We start from the raw sequence: 19436 nt of genomic DNA, 5'->3' as shown, positions 1-19436 counted from the left end.
CTAGAACTGGGTTTAACTGGTCTCCGGTCAAGTCGAATCCAACAAAACATTTTTAACTAAACTGGGTTTAACTTGGTCCCCGGTTAAGTCTGATCCAGTACCTTCCAAACCACAATGTTCCAGGTCGGTGGTTGCAGCAGCGTCCCGTGAGCAGCAATGGTAGAGAACATTGTCTGGCCGGCGCTTTTCCTCACAGCCGGCCGTGGGTCCACACACAACTCACCCAGCTTGGCATACAAGCACAACCACAGGCAGTCAAAGGGTGGCGCAGGGTGGAAGGGTCGGTTCAGAGGTTCACCTTTATCTTGGGCCTGTTTCAAGAGAACCGCTTCCTCCCTCTCCAGCTCCTCTGTAATAGCTTCTCCCCTTTGGAAGAAGTAGTCTGAGATGTTCCACTGCAGGAAAAAAAGAAGACTCTTGGTCATCCACTAAGTCAACTCAAAAGAACACTCAAAACATTCAAGGTAACGCCAACAAGCAACACTAGGAGTACTCCTCACCAGCAAGCCGATAGACGTCAGGCTGATGTTCAGCTCTTGGTTCTGGAGCCCAAAGCTGCCAGCTACATCCACCACAATTTGGAGGCACATGCAAGGCATTGTGGGTAGGAAGTCAGTCACCACCAACTGCAGGCACTGGAAGGCTGTTCGTATGAGGGATTCACTGCAGAACGAAAGGTGTGTTGAGTACAAACGATACACTCTCCCAAGATAAACACTTCAAATGTGATTGTTAGATGCTAGCTGCTAACTAGATAAATCGTGAAGACTTCCTTGGTCAACCAGCCTCAAAAGAAGGACCATGCATATTGACCAAGCAACAAACTAACACTAGCATACATAACCAAACCTGGACCAATAAGGGAATTCTTGCTGGTCTAAAATGGTCTTTTTTGCAAGGTCAGGCAGTGTGTCTCACCCCTGGTCATTGCGGATCGCTCCAATGACCCCCAGCACAAGAGGCCATCCCTGTCCAAGACTGTCTCCCTGGTTCTGCAGGATCTGTAGGACACACTCCAGCTGTTTCTGTCGGATATCGGTGTGAAGGACGTTGGAGAGCTCCTTCAGAGGGTTCAGAAGCAGCAGCTGCAGCCTCTGACGAGGACAGGGGATTGGTTGAAGGTGCTGTCCAATCAACAACCAAACTCAAACTCTGCACGAGCACTGATTTCAGATCATCTGATTGAATTTCTACCTGGTTCTGGGACAGCGGTGGCTCGTGTTTGAAGGAGAGCCCAGCTTTGATCAGCGAGGTGATGGCCTCTGCTCCCCACTCCCTCATTCTAGCATTAGGATGCTGACAGACCTGACAAGATAATGCCACAATAGGCTTCGTGCTCTTATTCAATACATAATATCTTTATTATTAATTGTTCTTGACTTTGTAGTGAAATATGACCCGGACACATTTTTCACAGACTTGGATCTTGAAGACATATGGATGGACAAAATAACGTCATTATCACAAGGAAAAAAGCAAAGCAATATATAATGGTCATAAGAATAAATGATTATGCAAATGAAACCATCAATTACATACAACATAAAGACATTGTTTATTGGGTAGATCACAGTTTAGTGTGTTTAATGGATGTAAAAGAAGATGATTTCATAATCTCAAAATAATGTGGCCACCTTGAATCACTGTCAAGTCCTTTTAAATTATTCGCATTAACATTCCCCAATTCATTAAACTGGTGCAAACAGCCTAACACAACTGTTTAAACTTTGACTCCAATTACTGCTGACTTTCTGAAGTTGTGCAACACACAGCTGAAGATATAAAATAACATTCAGAGAATATGTATCATAGCCGTTCTGTGATCTTCTGGTCAACGCTGCACGATACTCTTGTGAGTCATGTGAAAAACTTAAGTGTGACAGACGAGATCAGCTCGAAAACAAAAACATCTGATTAACACAACAACAGGAGGCTGATTCATTCCTGAAAACACTGTGAGAACTCGGAAAGAGACAATTTCATAAAGGATGGTGGATGACAGAGCGATTCAAAAAGAATGGAAGGATTTCTGAAGCGAAAAATGAAGCTCAGCACTTACCTTCTACAAAACAGACAAGTTGAAAGAGACGAGAAGGAAAAAAGACGGAAAAAGACAACATGAGGACATGAATCGTGCTTTAGCATTTATACAACTACAGAAGAAGTGTGAGTACAGCAGACAAGGACCGGAAAGATCAGAGCAGCCCACCAAATATTAAAAATGAACACTGACTCATTACAAGTTATTTACTTTGATTAGCTGTACTGATATTAGTAATGTTTGTTTTAGCATTATTAGTGGTTTTTCAAGAACCTGAAGCAATATTACTAGTGATTAGAGCTTAAGTACACAGAAAAATTAACGCTAAACTAGGGATGGGTGATATGACCAAAATCTTATATCACAATATGAGTAATTTTATCGCACCGTTACATTATATATATCACAATATAGTTATTTTTGCTTTAAATAAGGTCTTTATATCATTTATTTTTAAAAAACCATAGAAATGTCATAATTCTTGTCACCAGTGTCAATATCACAAAAAACTAATACTATAATAAGAAATGCTACATACATTGTATAAAGTAATCAAATTTATAAAAACACTGCATATTGTGTAAATTAAATATATATTTCTTCTTATTAAAGTTACAGAAGTGATTTGGTCAAGAGCAGTGAGAGAGTTTCTGTCTTTTGTTGTTTGATCAACATGAATGACAGACAGCAGGAATATTAGACTCCTGTCACTTTAAGAGCTGCCCGGATCCAATACCCTGATACATATGTGTTCTCTTTTTCAGCTGCTTGCCTATAAAGCAGCAAAAATAACTCCGTTCAATACTCCCTCACTTGCACATTTTATATATATAAAATGTAAATAAATAATATATAAATAATAAATATAAATGAAAACAAATGGACAAAAATGACCAAGATTAAACAGTATATATATATATATATATACATACACACACACACAGTACAGGTCAAAAGTTTGGAAACATTACTATTTTTAATGTTTTGAAAAAAGTCTCTTCTGCTCATCAAGCCTGCATTTATTTGATAAAAAATGCAGAAAAAACAGTAATATTGTGAAATATTATTACAACTTAAAATAATAGTTTTATATTTGAACATACTTTAAAAAAAATAATTTATTCCTGTGATGCGCAGCTGAATTTTCAGCATCATTACTCCAGCCTTCAGTGTCACATGTAACATCCAGTCTATCACATGATCATTTAGAAATCATTCTAATATTCTGATTTATTATGAGTGTTGGAAACAGTTCTGCTGTCTAATATATTTGATGAATAAAAGGTTAAAAAGAACTGCATTTATTCAAATAAAAAAAAATTATAATAATATATATTCTAATAATATAATTTCTTTACTATCACTTTTTATCAATTTAACACATCCTTGCTGAATAAAAGTATTGATTTTATTTTTTAAAAAAAAAAGAAAGAAAAAAAAAATACTGACCCCAAATTACTGACCAGTAGTGTATATTGTTATTACAAAATATTAATATTTTAAAAACAATAGCTTTTTTTTTTACTTTTTTTTTTTTTTACTTTTTATTCATCAAAGTATCCTAAAAAAGTATCACATGTTCTGAAAAAATATTAAGCAGCAGAAGAACTGTTTCCAACTTTGATAATGAATCATCATATTAGAATGATTTTCTAAAGGATCATGTGATAATGATCCTAAAAATTCAGCTTTGCATAACAGAAATAAATGATAATTTAAAGTATGATAAATTTAAAAACAATTATTTTAAATTGTAATAATATAATCACAATATTACTCTTTTTTCTGTATTTTTGATCAAATAAATGCAGGCTTGATGAGCAGAAGAAACTTCTTTCAAAAACATTAAAAATAGTAATGTTTCCAAACTTTTGACCTGTACTGTATATATATATATATATATATAAAAAGATTAATTAATTAATAAAATACATTTAAATAAATAAATTATATAAACAAACTAATAAATAATAAATTAATTATTTAGAACACAAAAAGACAAAGACAACTTCAAGACTAAACAGTATATAAATAAATAAAAATGAATTAATAAAATAAATTTAAATAAATAAATTTAAACAAATAAATAAATTAAATAATTTTCAAAAATGGACAAACTTCGCGTTTAAATAGACAAATAAATAAGACTAAAACCATTGGACAAAGAAGACTAAACAGTGTAGAAACAGTTTGTTTCATCTGCACCGTTGGTGTGGTCTCACCTCCAGTAAATGAGCCGTCAGCGGCCTCCAGAGAATCTCGATCCGGTCCATATTAACCAGTCCGGTCTCTAACAGTTTGGCCACTGCGAATAGAGACGGCTCCTAACCGCAGAGACAAGAGCGATAGAAAGATGACAGCTGGAGGATTCCACTGGGATGAAGTGGATCTGTAATTAACCTTAGCACCTGAACGCACCTTGTTGTTTCCGTAAGCCATCTCCATGGCCTCCATGGATAAAGAGCAGAGAGCGTTTATCAGGTGATGCAGAGACACGTCGTCCAGGTATCTACAACCACACACAGAGTCACCTACAACTGAGCTCCAGGAACACTTGACACTCAGTGACACTCATGGATTTGATACTAAGTTAATAAAACAAACTGAATTATTTCTATTCTGACGCTGGTGGATTCTTACTGTGAGCTTTCAAAGAGTCTGGACAGGACATTTGATATGACGGGTAGATCGGTCATCACCGCTGTGGTCAAAACCTGCGACAGAAAAGAAATAATCTCCATTAGAATGTCATTAACAGTTAGCATCCTCTTCTCTAACTTGCTTCCTAATCTAGATAATAGTGTTTTTGATCCTCTTTTGTAAGTCACTTTGGATAAAAGCGTCTCCTAAATGCATTAATGTAAACATTTATGAGGAGTCCTAGTAAGTTGCATATTTTTTGCAGCAATATCTTCAGGTAAAGTGTTTCCTACTAGACAAAAAAAACATCTATGATGCCTAAAAATGCTGCTGACTTAATACAGTCCTTTATTTCGTTCCTCAAATAAACCCTGTTGTCTAGCAGCTTGCCAATGGCGCACACAAACGCTGCAGTCTCAGAAAGCGCCTGTGATGCTCAAAATGCTTTCTAGGTAGGCAGCTCACTAGGCCTTGAACAGGTGATATGAGTGTTTTTTACCGTGCTCGGACCCTCCACAGCCCTTCCAGGTTTCAGAACTCCACCAACAGAGGGTTTCAGACCCAGAATCCACACCAGATGCTTACAGAGAGAAAGAGAGAAAAATGAGTGAATGCCAATACAATAAATAAAAAAAAAATACATTAATTAAAAAAATATATATATTAATATGAATATTATATAATACCATTATAACATTGTGTTGTAAAATAAAAAGGTATTTATAAATAATTAAATTAATATTAATAATAATACTTTTAAAGACCAGCAGAAAAATTACAATACTAATATTTATTTGTCTTTCAAATGTTAAACCATAGATCTTATATTAGGTTATATTAATTTGTAATTTTTTTTGTATGTTACTGTTTACATATTATATTATTTAGTAAAATATATTGTATACATTTTATATTTATTTAAAATTATTTTAATTTATTATATCACACACACAAACATAAATATAAAACATTTTATTTATTTGTAAAATTTTAAGTATATATTCGATTAGATTTATTTGTATGTATACATTTATATATACTTATTTGTAAAGTGTATTGTATATTACTGTTTCTATATAATATTTATTTGCAAAAATGTATTGTATTTTAATGTTTACATTTTATATTTACTTGTCAAATTTATTGTTACTGATTATATTATATAGTTATATTCAATTGTATTATATTTGATTCATTTGTAAAATTTATTGTATATTACTTTATGATATATTATATATTAAAGTGTGAAAAGTATTATATGTTACTGTTTTTATATAAATCTTATATATCCCTAACCCTATATTTAAATATATTTATTTATAAAATGTGTTGTGCTACTGATTATATTACAAATATGTTATATTGTTATATTAGATTAGACTGCATTAGGTATGTCATCAGCAAAAGGACAAAGAAAATGAAGGAAAACCTCCCTATTTATGGATGAATTGCATTAATGTATTTGAAAAATGGCTTGCAGTTTGCATTTCACAATTCACGTGGGTCGTACGTTGAAAAATATGGAAACCTGTATAAATATGGAATAAAATCACATCCCTATACAATGAATAAACATATTTTATCGTACAAGTTTTCTGGATTGTGATTGGTCAGTCACTGGTAAAACTGGGTCCAGAACAAGATACAGCTGTGTGCATGCTCCGGCGATTAAAGCATGTTCCTGTACCTGTAGTGTAGCTAAAACCAGCTGCCATGAGGACCCCAGATAAGCACCATGACAATGAGCCAAATTCAGCAGCGTCCGCATGCACTGAATGTTCTTCGCTGTGAGCTGACGGATGGAGAGAGAGAGAGAGAGAAAGAGAGAGAGAGAGAGAGAGAGAGAGAGAGAGAGAGAGAGAGAGAGAGGCCTTGTAATCAACCTGGAAAATATTCAGCTGCACTTCAAAATGTAGAACTAAAGAAAGCAGCTCAAGAGTAACTGTTGCACTGTGAGTCCAGAAGGCTGTCGCTCGGCCATAACTAACATTATATAAAAGCAACAGAAATCCAGGGAATGTTCTGTGTGTGATTTACCACGACGGTGCCCTGCGGCTGAGCGGTGAGCGGCTGACCCACTGCTACCACCTGCTGGTGAGATTCACTGGACGGACTGACCATCTGCACACTCTGACCCTGGATAGAGTACACTACACACACACACACACACACACACACACACACACACGCACACAGACACACACGCACGCACACACACACACACACACACACACAAACACACACACACACTCACACAAGAACACACACGCACGCACACAGACACACACACACACACACACACACACACACACACACACGCACGCACACACACACACACAGGTTGTAAGACTTGTGGCCAGTGATGCACCAAAATCAATTTATTACCAAAACATTAAAACAAATGTTTTTAGATAATAGCTTAATAACTGCATGACCCTGCATCTTAAAAAAAAAAATCTATTGATTTGTAAAAAAAAAAAAAAAACACTATCTAATTTAATGACGCTGAATTAAAAAATATAAATAAAAAAAATCCATCATGTACAGTTTTCACAAAATAAGAAAGAGGATTTTTTAAAATTTCAATCAGTCAAAATCTTTTAACCAGTAACAGTTCTCACCAAGCCTGCATTTATTTGATCAGAGATGCAGCAAAAGCAGTAAAATTGTGAAATATTTTTACTATTTAAAACAGCTGTTTTCTGTGTGAATCTCTGTTAAACTGTAATGTATTTCTGTGATGTGCAGCTGTATTTTCAGCATCATTACTCCAGTCTTCAGTGTCACATGATCTTCAGAAATCGTTCTAATATGATGATTTACTGATCAAGAAACATTTCTGATTATTATCAATGTTGAAAACAGCAGAGTAGAATTTCTTCATGTTTCTTTGATGAAAATAAAGTTCAGAAGAACAGCATTTATCAGAAGTAGAACTCTTTTATAACATTACAAATGTCTGAATCATCACTTTTGATTCATTTAAAGCATCCTTGCTAAATAAAAGTATTCATTTCTATAATTTATTTTTCTGAGAATGCACTATTTTTGTGATCAGCACTTCAAAATGAGTAAGAAACGAGCACTGGATTTCATTCAGCAAATATGGCCTTTTTACATGATTTGTGAATTTTGAGAGAATCTGAAAACGGAGACTTTGTTTCTTAGCTTACTGTGATTATTTGATGGCAGGTAAACAGTGTTTAGTGAAGTTTTTCTCATGCATTAAACGAAATGATCTGATCTGTGTTCATCAAAACGAAGATCGATTAAAAATGAGCAGTCGATATTGTAAATGCCGCACTACAGCTGCAGTGATCTGCTTCTCTGCTCATCATCAGCTGTATTTCGTCTCGCTCTCGTACCTTTATTGGAGAGGTTGGTGGCGCTGCTGCTCAGGACGGTGAGGGCGTAGTGAGGAGGAAGAGACGCTTTACACACAGCCGTAATAAAAGCGTCCCGCGGCGTCACCAAACCCAGACGACCGCACAGAGACGCCATGGACAGCTCGGCTTTCAGGATGCTTTCTGTGGCCGTCTCGTCCGTACTGACACAAACACATCAAATATCATCAGTCTCCAGCACTAATACATGATAACTACAGGAACTCCAGCTATTACAATAACATTAGGATGTCAAATATAGCACACAGAGATAAAATATGAAGATTTGTGTATAGTTTTGTACCTAGCGTCCAGCAGCAGTGAAAGAGCCGCTAACAGACCGCACCAGCAGGCGCTCACCATCTCCTCCCAAACCTCACGCGCCTCTGCAAACACACACAGCATCAACACAGATTCACACTCAGCAGGTTTCCTCCACATTTACTCACTTGGAACCGTCATATATCTGTAATTTCCCTATGAATAAATCCAGAAGTCATTTGCATTATCAGAATTATTTTTCAAGGTTAAGCATCACATCGCACACATTGTCTGAATCATTCAGACACATCATCTTTACACATTTTATCTTTATATTATACTATATTTGGTCAGACTTTGCTGTGGTTAATGATGTTAGCAGCTTGTGATTATACAGTTAACTCTTACTATAATAATTACAAGAAACATATAACAACAGCACAGTGTTTTAAATTAGATTTCATTCGTAAAAATTATTGTATGTTACTGTTTATGTATTATATTATATTTTATAAATGTAAAATGTATTGTTACTGATATTATATATCTTATTATATTATATTGTATTGTATTATATTAGATTAATTTGTAAAATCTATTATATATAATTGTTTATATATTATATTTGTAAGATTTATTGTATTACATTATACATTATATTATATATTTTATTATATTTTTATATTATTTTAGATTAGACTGAATTAGATTTTAAGAATTATGTTACTGTTTATATATTATTAGATTAGATTTATTTGTAAAATTTATTGCATTTTCTGTTTATATATTATATTATATTATATTATATTATATTATATTATATTTGTAAAATTTTTTGCATTTTCGGTTTATAAATTAGATTTTTTTCTATTTATTGTATTTTCTGTTTATATATTCTATTCTATTCTATTGGATTAGATTTTTTTGTAAAATGTATTGTATTTTTTGTTTATATATTACATTATATTATATTGGATTAGATTTATTTGTAAAATTATTGCATTTTCATTTGTTAAACAGGTAACACTTTACAATAAGATCCTTAAGTTTACGTTAATTAATGCATTAACTAACAGTAACTAACAATGACCAATACATTTTTAAATGTTAATAAAAGTATTAATTATAAATAAAAAGTAATAAAAAATAATTATCACAACTGTTCAATGTTAGTTCATGTTAGCTCAAGAGCAATAATTAATAATTACACATACATTTGGATTTTTATAATGCATTGGTAAAAGTCAAAATGAATATTAACTGATATTAAACAAGTATTTTTCATTGTAAGCTCATGTTAACTAATGGAACCTGATTTCAAAGCGTTACATGTACTATATTTTACAACACACTGGAGTTTCTTATTACAGAGACGTTCTCCAGGAATACTTCAGGCTGAGAGATTCAAAGACGTCTGGAGTGATAATAACGTCAGAGCGCTGTCTTCGAGCACACAAACAAACCAACGTGACGTCAGCGTGCACTCACTGGGCTCCTGTGGAGGACCATCAGGCTCCGCCTCCTCCCTCGTAGCGGCTTCCTGTTCCTGTTTGTTGAGTTCTCTCTCCATCATGGAGGTGATTCCTCTCACCAGATCCAGCAGGGCGCTGAAGGCCACAGACATGGCGTAACCTTCTGGGATGGAGGGCGGCTCCACCTTATCCAGCATCTCCAGACTGAGGAGAAACACAACTCACACACTGAATGCTGCTGGAAACAGATCATACACATTTACATGTCAACTAGACATTTTCAAAATAATGTCTTAATTTTTAAAATGCAACATTAACATGGCATTAATGTTAATATAGCCTTCGGAAAAATTAAAAGCAAAACATGAATGTGCAGAAAATAATAATAATAATAATAATAATAATGTAAACGTCTATTATATTTTTTTTAAATGTAACATTAACAAGACAATAATCTAAATACAGCCTTTGTAAAAAATATCATGCAAAACATAAATGTGCAAAAAATTATGTAAATGAATAGTATGTCGACTAGACTTTTACTAAAAAGTATTAATTTTTAAAATGCAACATTATCACAACAGAAAGTTGAATATAGCCTTTGTAAAAACAAAAAGCAAAACATAAATGTGCAAAATATTTATGTAAATAATTAGTATGTTGACTACTTTTTCAGAATAATGTATTAAATTGGATTAAATTAAATTTGTAAATGTAATCTGAATGTTTTTAAAAATGTAAAGCAGAACATAAATGTGCAAAAAAGTTGAACAATCGGTATGTCGACTAGACTTATGAAAAATAATGTATTAATTTTTAAAATGCAACATTAGCATGACATTTAAGAATATAAAGCAAAACAAATTAAATAATTATAATGTAAATGACTAGTGTGCCAGCTAGTATACTAATGGATTCATTTTAAAACGCAACTTTATCATGAGTGTAATTTGAATATAGCCTTTGAAAAAATATAATGCAACACATAAATGTGCAAAAAAAAAAAATGTAAATGACAAGTATGTCTATTAATTTAAAAAATGCAACATTAACACGAGTTGAACATTTAAAAAAAAATAAAAAGCAAAACAAATGTGCAAAATTTGTTTTTTAAAGAATAGTTGGTTGACTAGAGTTTTTCAAAGTAATGTATTAATATTAACAGTAGCACGACAGTAATTTGAACACAGCCTTTGCAAAAATATAATGCAAAACATAATTGTGCAAAAAATAATGTAAACAAATAGTTTGTCGACTAGACTTTTTCTAAATAATGTCTCCCACATCCCGAGTACAGACTAGTCACGACTGAAGCGTGTGGTCACTCACTAGGTGGCTTTGGCGCTGCCCTGGACGCTGACGTTCATGAGAGGGATCCAGGTGCCCCGGTACTCAAACGCAGCTTGTGTGATCAGACCTGACCCTGCTCCTGCTGCACCTGGACCTCCCTGACCCGACGCCTGCGACCCCGACACTGACCCACCTGACACAGACACAGTTTCACTTTTACATGACACAATCAGTCATAACAAGTGTCAAAAACATGAAAAGTGTGTGTGTGTGTGTGTGTGTGTGTGTGTGTGCATGTGCAAGTGCATGGGGAAGTCGTGGCCTAATGGTTCGAGTCTCGGGCTGTGAACGTCTCTGTGTGTGCGTGCATGTATGTGTGTGTGCATGATTGCATGTGTGTGCGCGTGTGTGTGTGTGCGTGTGTGTGCCTGTGTGTGTGTGCGTGCGTGTGTATGTGTGTGCATGATTGCGTGTGTGTGAGCGTGTGCATGATTGTGTGTGTGCGTGTGTGTGTGCCTGTGTGTGTGCGTGCGCCTGTGTGTGTGTGCGTGTGTGTGCATGATTGCGTGTGTGTGCGCATGTGTGTGTGCGTGCGTGTGTGTGTGTGCCTGTGTGTGTGTGTGTGTGTGTGTGCGTGCGTGCGTGTGTGTGTGTGTGTGTATGCGTGTGCACATGTGTGCTTGGGTGTGTGTGAGTGACCTGCAGGCGTGCTGGTGGACGAGGGGTTTCCTGCGCTGGGGAGGATGAACAGGGACTGGATGAAGGAGCCCAGAGCGTTGACGATGTCTCTGAAGACTTTGGTGGAGTGCTGCTTCATGTCGTACGACTGACAGAAAGACCTGCACACACACAGTAACATGATCTGTATGAACTCCAGAAGAACAAACACATCTCATGACTGCAGGCAAACTGATAGATTCAGTTATAAAAACTTGCCTTTTATATTATATTATATATTTATATTATATATTATATTATGAAATATATCATTTGTATCTAAAGATCCGTCAAAACAAGAGTTTATGTTAAAATGGAAAGATTGTTTTTAGAGATTATAAATGCCATTTTTAGTCACCCTTCACTAGTTTAAATGGTTCTGTTTTGTAACAAAATATTTCTTTAAAGGAAAATTTAAACGTAATTTTTTTAATAAAAAATGTTTCTTACGGTTTAATATATTTTACTATATTTATTTGTAAATGTTTTTGTATATTAGTTTTTATATTATATAAAATTTGATTGTGTTAGATTTATTTGTATAATTGATTGTATATTACTGTTTATATATATTCTATTTTTTATATTAATTTACTGCATGTTACTGATTATAATTAATATGATACGGTTATATTAGATTGTATTAGAATTGATTGTATATTACTGTTTATATATTATATGACTTAATAACAAAAAAAAATGTTATGCTAAGCCAATAAATAAAAATTTCATATGAATGGATATTGTTTTTAGATGTTATGAATGCCATATTCACTTAGTTTTAGTAATTTTACTAGTACTTCAACAGATATTTTATTTAATATAAAAAAATACAACAAATAAATTAGGTTTTAAAAATAAAAAAAAAAAAATTAAAAATATATATAATTAAAAAATATGCTTAATAAATAAACAATAATAATAAACAAACAAAAAAACCGTAACAATTAAAATTTATAATACAGAAAAAAAAAACATAAAATAAATAAATTAAAAACAATAAAATAAAAAAAAAATAACTTAAAATAATAGAAGTTTTACTTTTAGTGATTTTAGTACGTCAACTTAAACTTATTTTATGTCAGTTTTTACTTTTTTTTTTCTTTTAATATGTGTATTGTATTTTACTTCAGTTTACTTCAATTGATAAAAATGATTTTTAAGGTTTAGTTTAAGCTAACAATAACATTGCTTGGGTTTAGGGTTAGGAGACAGAAAACAACATTAGATCTGCATTAAAAGAATAGCATGTCAGTAAAGCACACGTGTGTGAGTGTGCAGCGCTCACCGCAGTAAATGCGGCTGAACACACAGTCTGTGCACGGTTGCACGTCCGGGACTTCCACCGGCCACCACCAGCAGAGACAGGAAGATCTCACACTCCACAACACACAAAAAAAAAAAAAAAACACACACACAACACACAAAACACAACCACCTCAACTGCAGTACATCATGGTCACACACACACACACACACACACACCAGTCACAACTTCTGCATCTGTAGTGCTGGATATCTGAAAATGTTTTCCAGCACAGAAGTGCACCACAAGCAATTCCAACACACCAATATATCAACATTAAAGCAATAAGATGCATTAAACTATATATATTAAATAAGTAAAGAGAATTTTCTTGCTCTTTTGAAAATGATTCACTGTTCTGAGCTCAATAAGATACGGCTGCCTACATTTACATATCAACACCTTTTTAATATTCAGCAACTCATCCTGATAAACATTATGCATCATAACAAAGCTCATTTGCATATTTAAAAAGCAACTTTTAGGCAAAACACCCCAAGTGCATAGAGTAAATAAAATTATCTAATAGATATCATCATATTTTCCTAGTTGATTGATTGCATTAGGAAATGCAAACTTTTTTTTTTTTTGCATAATGTTTTCTGAAATGCTTTTTTTTTTTATATGGAAATTATGCATTAAATATGCACACATTTGCATATATTTTCAGAACATAAAACTGAAGATTGAATCACTGAGTTTCTCTTTTTTACCACTCCATAAATCAGAAAATACTGCAATTAATAAAATCAGGTGAATGATATATGAACAAACCCCATTATAAAAACACAAGACACAATACAATTTAAATGTTTTCTTCTCACTCGTCTGAAACAAGACATTTTAAAAAGCCAAATGCATGACCAGTGCATGAAAAAAAACCTGTCTTGCCTTAAAACAGCTCTCTGTTAATAAGTAAAACTGTGACATTTTTGGTGCAAGAAAGCTTCACTAAGATTATAGGTGGACTTGAGGTGATTTCTGTGAGGCACTGCAGCATAGAATTTTCTTATGCACCACCAAGACGTAACAACAGCATTATTAATACAGATGACGAAGTAAGGCATTCTCCACGCACACCGGGAAACAACGCTCCTCCACTGCCGCCCTAGACGACGCGCTGCTACTGCTGCCCTGACGGAACTTGATGTTGGGAGAGAACAGCTTGATGACCAGCGGACACACGCGCTCCTTCAACAGGAAACTGAACTCCTGATGCTGCACAGAGACAGGGAGAAAGGAAAAGATAGATAGCTATCGGAAGTTACACATGCTAACAACGAATCACCTCCTCTTTTATATTTGCCATCTGTCTTTCAGGAATGTTTGTTTTTACAGGGATGTGTAGGGATTACCTGCAGGAAAACTTCCGGAAAGTCATTTAAAACTGATTCCAGCAGCTCCAGGCCGAAAGTGGGGGGGGTTTTTTTTTCTTCCCGGGGGGGTCATCTCGGTTCATTCCCACTAACCAGTAGGACATTTATATGAAAACAAAAACAAAATAATAAAAAAAATCACACAGAACGGCACATTTATATGGATAGAAAACTCAAAGAATAGACAATATTTACTTTCAACTTCATATGTGTATATATATGAAAATACATAAACATAATAATAATATAAAAATTAAAAGATTCACATAACATAAAAATTGAAATTAACTTAAAAAACTGAAAATACAATAATCTATTGACATATAAGAGGTTGTTGTACTATTGAAGCATCCTGTAAGTTTCAGAACTTAATTTTTTTTTCGTTACTCTAAAAACAGCTTATATTGAAGCCAATCTGCCAAAACAACAGGTTGTGGAATGTGCCACTTTATGATGTAATAGTGTTGCTAAACCCCGCCTCCGCTGAAGATGACCAATGCCTGCTTCTACACCACTGACTACACTGACCGATTCTACAGCACTGCCTGTTTAGCCCCGCCCACCGATTCTACAGCACTGCCTGTTTAGCCCCGCCCACCGATTCTACAACACTGCCTATTAAGCCCCGCCCACCGATTCTACAGCACTGCCTAATTAGCCCCGCCCACCTATTCTACAACACTGCCTATTTAGCCCCGCCCATTAATTCTAAAACACTGCCTATTTAGCAAATGCATAGTCCGAAGAAAAAAAAAAAATAAATATATACTCTCAAAAAAAAAAAACACTCTTCACTACCAACCAAGCTGTGGAAAAACACAGTCTTTGCATTGCCTTCCTTCTGGTCCCAACATTAGGAAAGACTGGATGAACTTTGTTTTTAATGAAGACTGCGTCAGTAAGAACTCGGTCCTGCGTTCACTTCATTTCATCGCAGATTCATTTCAAACACAGCACAATTCAATGCAGGACTTTCAGAAAGACTGAAACTGAAAGACGATGCTGTGTGACTATATTGGATCCGACTGTAATCTCAAACACACAAGTGTGAGTAACTGTTTTATTACGTATATTATGTCAACAAAAACTTTTATTTTGGATACGATTAACCACAATTAATCATTTAATTTGAGTATATCATTACATTAAAAGTTGCCAACAACCTACAGTCAATCTTATAAACTATATTATATTACTTAAGAAATAAGTTTTTTTTATTTTAGTTATTATTACAAAGCAAATGTAATTATATACTTAACATGTTGATTGATTTTTTTTCTATTTAAATTGCACAGCTGTGGTCACTGTAACACATATCTTCATAGTTTGCATGTGGGTCCTGGACCCAGTATCACTGCGACAGAAAGAAGAGCTGACCTGGAACAGCATGTAGGCGTCTTTAGCGCTGGGTCTCAGGGTGATGACGGAGCGCCGGTTACTGTTGCCCTGGACAGCAGGAGGCTCTTCGGTCAGACCTGCGGCGAGGGGACAGAACATAAATAAAGCAGCAGACAGCAGGGGTCTGGATTCATGAGGACAAGCCACACAGAACGTCTCCTCCACCTTTGAACTTCTCGTCCTCTGCCACCATCCTCTCGAACACCACGGTCACCACCTGTCTGACGGTGGCAGCCGCCGTGTTGTTGGTGATGTTGTCTTTAGTGAAGTGCAAGCGGAAACACAGAACGATGGCCTGAGATGAGAAACAAAAGCAACAGGCTGAGGGTTACTCTGTTTGATATTGATGTCCTTAAAAACTCAGTTCAACAGTGTAGAAGGACTGAAGGTATTTGTTTGTGCAGGACTTTCATTCTGACATTCATTAACAGGGCTCTACTCAGAATTAAACAGGTTATTTCCGCTACTGCGCCTCTGAAATTTCAATATGTAAATCAGGATTTCCACAGGTTTTGAATTTCTATATTTTTCCACGAGCTTCACATCATTTCAGATTTATGGACAAGGACTCGTTTTAAGAGATAAAACATAAGCAGCAACTCATTATTTAAAATGTAATAAAAATTAGAGCTGAAAATACTATAAATATTTGTATTCGCTACATAAACCATGAATATTATTTTGTAAGATTTTTATTAATTTCCGTGATTTTTCCTAACCTGGGAATCACATTTTTTAACATTATCCATGACTGTGGTAAATGTCGTATAATCCAACATTGAACTTTTAGTAGATAATTATTCGCTTAAGTTATTTTCTAAAAACCCTGATGAATAGCTGATTGGGGCTGGGGACTTATTTTGTTGTACTTTGTAAAGAAAAAAATAAATACAGTAAAAATCTTAAATAAATTGCTTATATTCAACAATATGCTACAATAATGTTTATAATAAAATTTTTTTTTATTTGAAAATAAAAAACTGGAATTCTGAAATAGTCACAATTACAGAATTGTATTAAATATAAAAAAAAATATATATATATATATATAATCAAAACACTGATATTGGCTATAGATAAGGATTTTTATAAAAAAAAAAAAAAAAAAAAACAAAAAAATTATATTGGCTATAGATAAGGATTTTTATACTTTATAAAAAAAATTACAAATTATGATATATATATATATATATAATCAAAACACTGATATTGGCTATAGATAAGGATTTTTATACTTTATAAAAAAAATTACAAATTAAAATACAGTTTTTTTTGTTTGGAATTTTGAATTAAAAAGTCACAATTACAGGTTTTTTTTTTGTTTGTTTTTTACTGGAAAACAGGCTCGTACACATCCATAAATTATTATTATTTTTTTTATACTAAATATTATATTATAAATATTTATAATTATATTTAAAACCCTGATATTGGCTGACAACCAAAAAATTATGCCACAACAAAAAAATACATAATTTCCTCTCGATTTATAATTTAAAATAGTACATGTTTTCATGAGCTCTTGAAAACTAAACGAGCCCTTTATAACCAGCCGCTGAGTGTGTGAAGGCTCCGTTTAATCGCGTGCCGTACCTTGGACAGCACTTCATCGTGTACGATGGTGTTAGTGGTGAGCAGCACCAGAACCGTCTGCAGCAGTTTGAGCTCCTCCAGTCCGTTCTCCATCAGCTGCCACAGCATGTTAATGATGTTCCCCGCCGCCGCCTGCAAACACACTCATTAACTCATCGATCGCTCTCACCGCCGAGACTCAATCGTGGCTCATAACCCTCATAATAAGTGCAGTGACGTCTCAGCTGGGGCTCTAAGATACACAGAATGCTCTATATTGTTGATTTATGTGCTAATGCTTTAACTGGATACACAGTTGAGCTTCCTGGTTGAATTGTGTGTGTTTTCTGACCACCTACAACACCACTACATGACACAAGACTCTCAAAATCGCCGAGACACAGCTGGGTGATTCACAGCTGGGTGATTTTGGGTTCTTTGGTTCCGCAGCCCATGAGGAACGGCTGGACCACCTCTGAACTGTTCTCCTTCAGCGCTGATGGCAGATCAACACAATAGAGTTCATGGGTCATACTTATAACACGCACCACCTCAGCATCACGCACTCGTACCTGCCAGGATGTCTGTGTTTCTAGCAGCGATGGTTTTGATCTTGACGATGCCAGACTCTGCGGCCTGAAGACAGATTTTAAAAAAAAGGAAAAAGAAAGACATTTAAATGTGTTATGGCCAATAAACGATAAATGTCCAATGTTACAAATACTTCATTAACCCCCCCCCCAAAAAAAACCATATGCTACAATACAATAAATGAATTTAAGTATTATTATTATTATTATTAATGTCAATGTTACAGCTTGCGGACGATCACTACACAAAAGTTTTGAACGGATATATATGTCTGGTGTAAAAATGAAAATGAATGTCAAAATTAAGAACAACAAGGGCTCTGACAAAAACTTTCTTTAAATGCTTTAAAATTATTTTATCGGCAAATGGGTTTTGAAAGTGATCAATACCGATAACCATAAAAAAAGCTTAATATCGGCACCGATAATCGGTCGACCCCTATGCAATACTACTCTATAGGTCCTCAAGATTAACATGAGATTGGCAGAAACTATGTGTGTTATGTCTGCTTTAAAAAAATATATATATAAAAATGACAAAAACACACAGCAAACTTAACATTTTAACTAAAATTATTATTTAAAAAAAATAATCTTAAATTAAAAATATCAACTGTAATTGTATATTAATAAAATAACAAAAAAAAAAAATTATTAGATGAAATAATACAAATATTTTTTAAATCTAATTAAAACACTGATATTGTCTGGTAACCGATATGGTGCCGATATACTAGCAACTAAATAAACTAAAAGAAAGAAAAAAAAAACTATTAAGTCATATTAAAAAAAAAAAAGACAAAATTACTAAAACTTAAACTAAAACTGAAATGAAAATCGAAAACATAAAAATAAAATCTACTTCAAAATATTCTTCAAAAACTATAATAGTACATCAACGATACTAATTAATTAATAGTATATCAATTATATTAAAATAACAAAAATAAATTTTAATAAAACACTGATTTTGATAACCATCGTGGTTCCAATATATCCCCCCCAAAAAAGTAAAATAAAATTAAATAAAATCACAACAAATGTATTAATTTTCCCTTTCTGCAATCCATAAATTACTTTTCTACTTTTAATGATTTATTTAAATCCAGATGAATAAAACCAAGTCCTACATTAAAACCTTTATATGTTTAAATGTTCCCCACTTGTGCAATACCCTTATATTTATTTGTTACCCCTCCATCCAAGTACATCTCTGCATCTCACTCTATTCTATTCCATTATCATCTATAGCACAACTGTTCATACAATTTATTTATTTGCATTTTTTTTATTTTTTCTCTGTGTTGTTGTTGTCTCTGTGCACTGGAAGCTTATGTCACTAAAACAAATTCCTTGTATTGTAAGCACACTTGGCAATAAAGCACTTTCT

At 33.9% G+C, this 19436-nt stretch overlaps 1 protein-coding gene across 1 annotated transcript in view; it reads right to left on the bottom strand.

The window, feature by feature from the left end:
• LOC109051020 (protein MON2 homolog) overlaps positions 1 to 19436 on the bottom strand; it is a 33174-nt gene that overhangs the window by 7337 nt on the left and 6401 nt on the right. Inside the window, 24 exon segments of the mRNA XM_042715882.1 lie at positions 102 to 395; positions 501 to 663; positions 919 to 1094; positions 1195 to 1305; positions 4264 to 4365; positions 4460 to 4550; positions 4682 to 4755; positions 5181 to 5261; positions 6369 to 6473; positions 6719 to 6831; positions 8047 to 8228; positions 8369 to 8450; positions 9814 to 10001; positions 11127 to 11280; positions 11787 to 11926; positions 13093 to 13247; positions 14185 to 14328; positions 14466 to 14542; positions 15842 to 15961; positions 16050 to 16179; positions 17478 to 17609; positions 17647 to 17692; positions 17871 to 17952; positions 18029 to 18092. Of these exon segments, the coding sequence (XP_042571816.1) occupies positions 102 to 395; positions 501 to 663; positions 919 to 1094; positions 1195 to 1305; positions 4264 to 4365; positions 4460 to 4550; positions 4682 to 4755; positions 5181 to 5261; positions 6369 to 6473; positions 6719 to 6831; positions 8047 to 8228; positions 8369 to 8450; positions 9814 to 10001; positions 11127 to 11280; positions 11787 to 11926; positions 13093 to 13247; positions 14185 to 14328; positions 14466 to 14542; positions 15842 to 15961; positions 16050 to 16179; positions 17478 to 17609; positions 17647 to 17692; positions 17871 to 17952; positions 18029 to 18092 (3006 nt within the window).

This window comes from Cyprinus carpio, chromosome A25, assembly GCF_018340385.1.
Source record: "Cyprinus carpio isolate SPL01 chromosome A25, ASM1834038v1, whole genome shotgun sequence".
Classification (NCBI taxonomy): Eukaryota; Metazoa; Chordata; class Actinopteri; order Cypriniformes; family Cyprinidae; genus Cyprinus; species Cyprinus carpio.
This window is presented reverse-complemented; position numbering and strand designations above follow the sequence as displayed.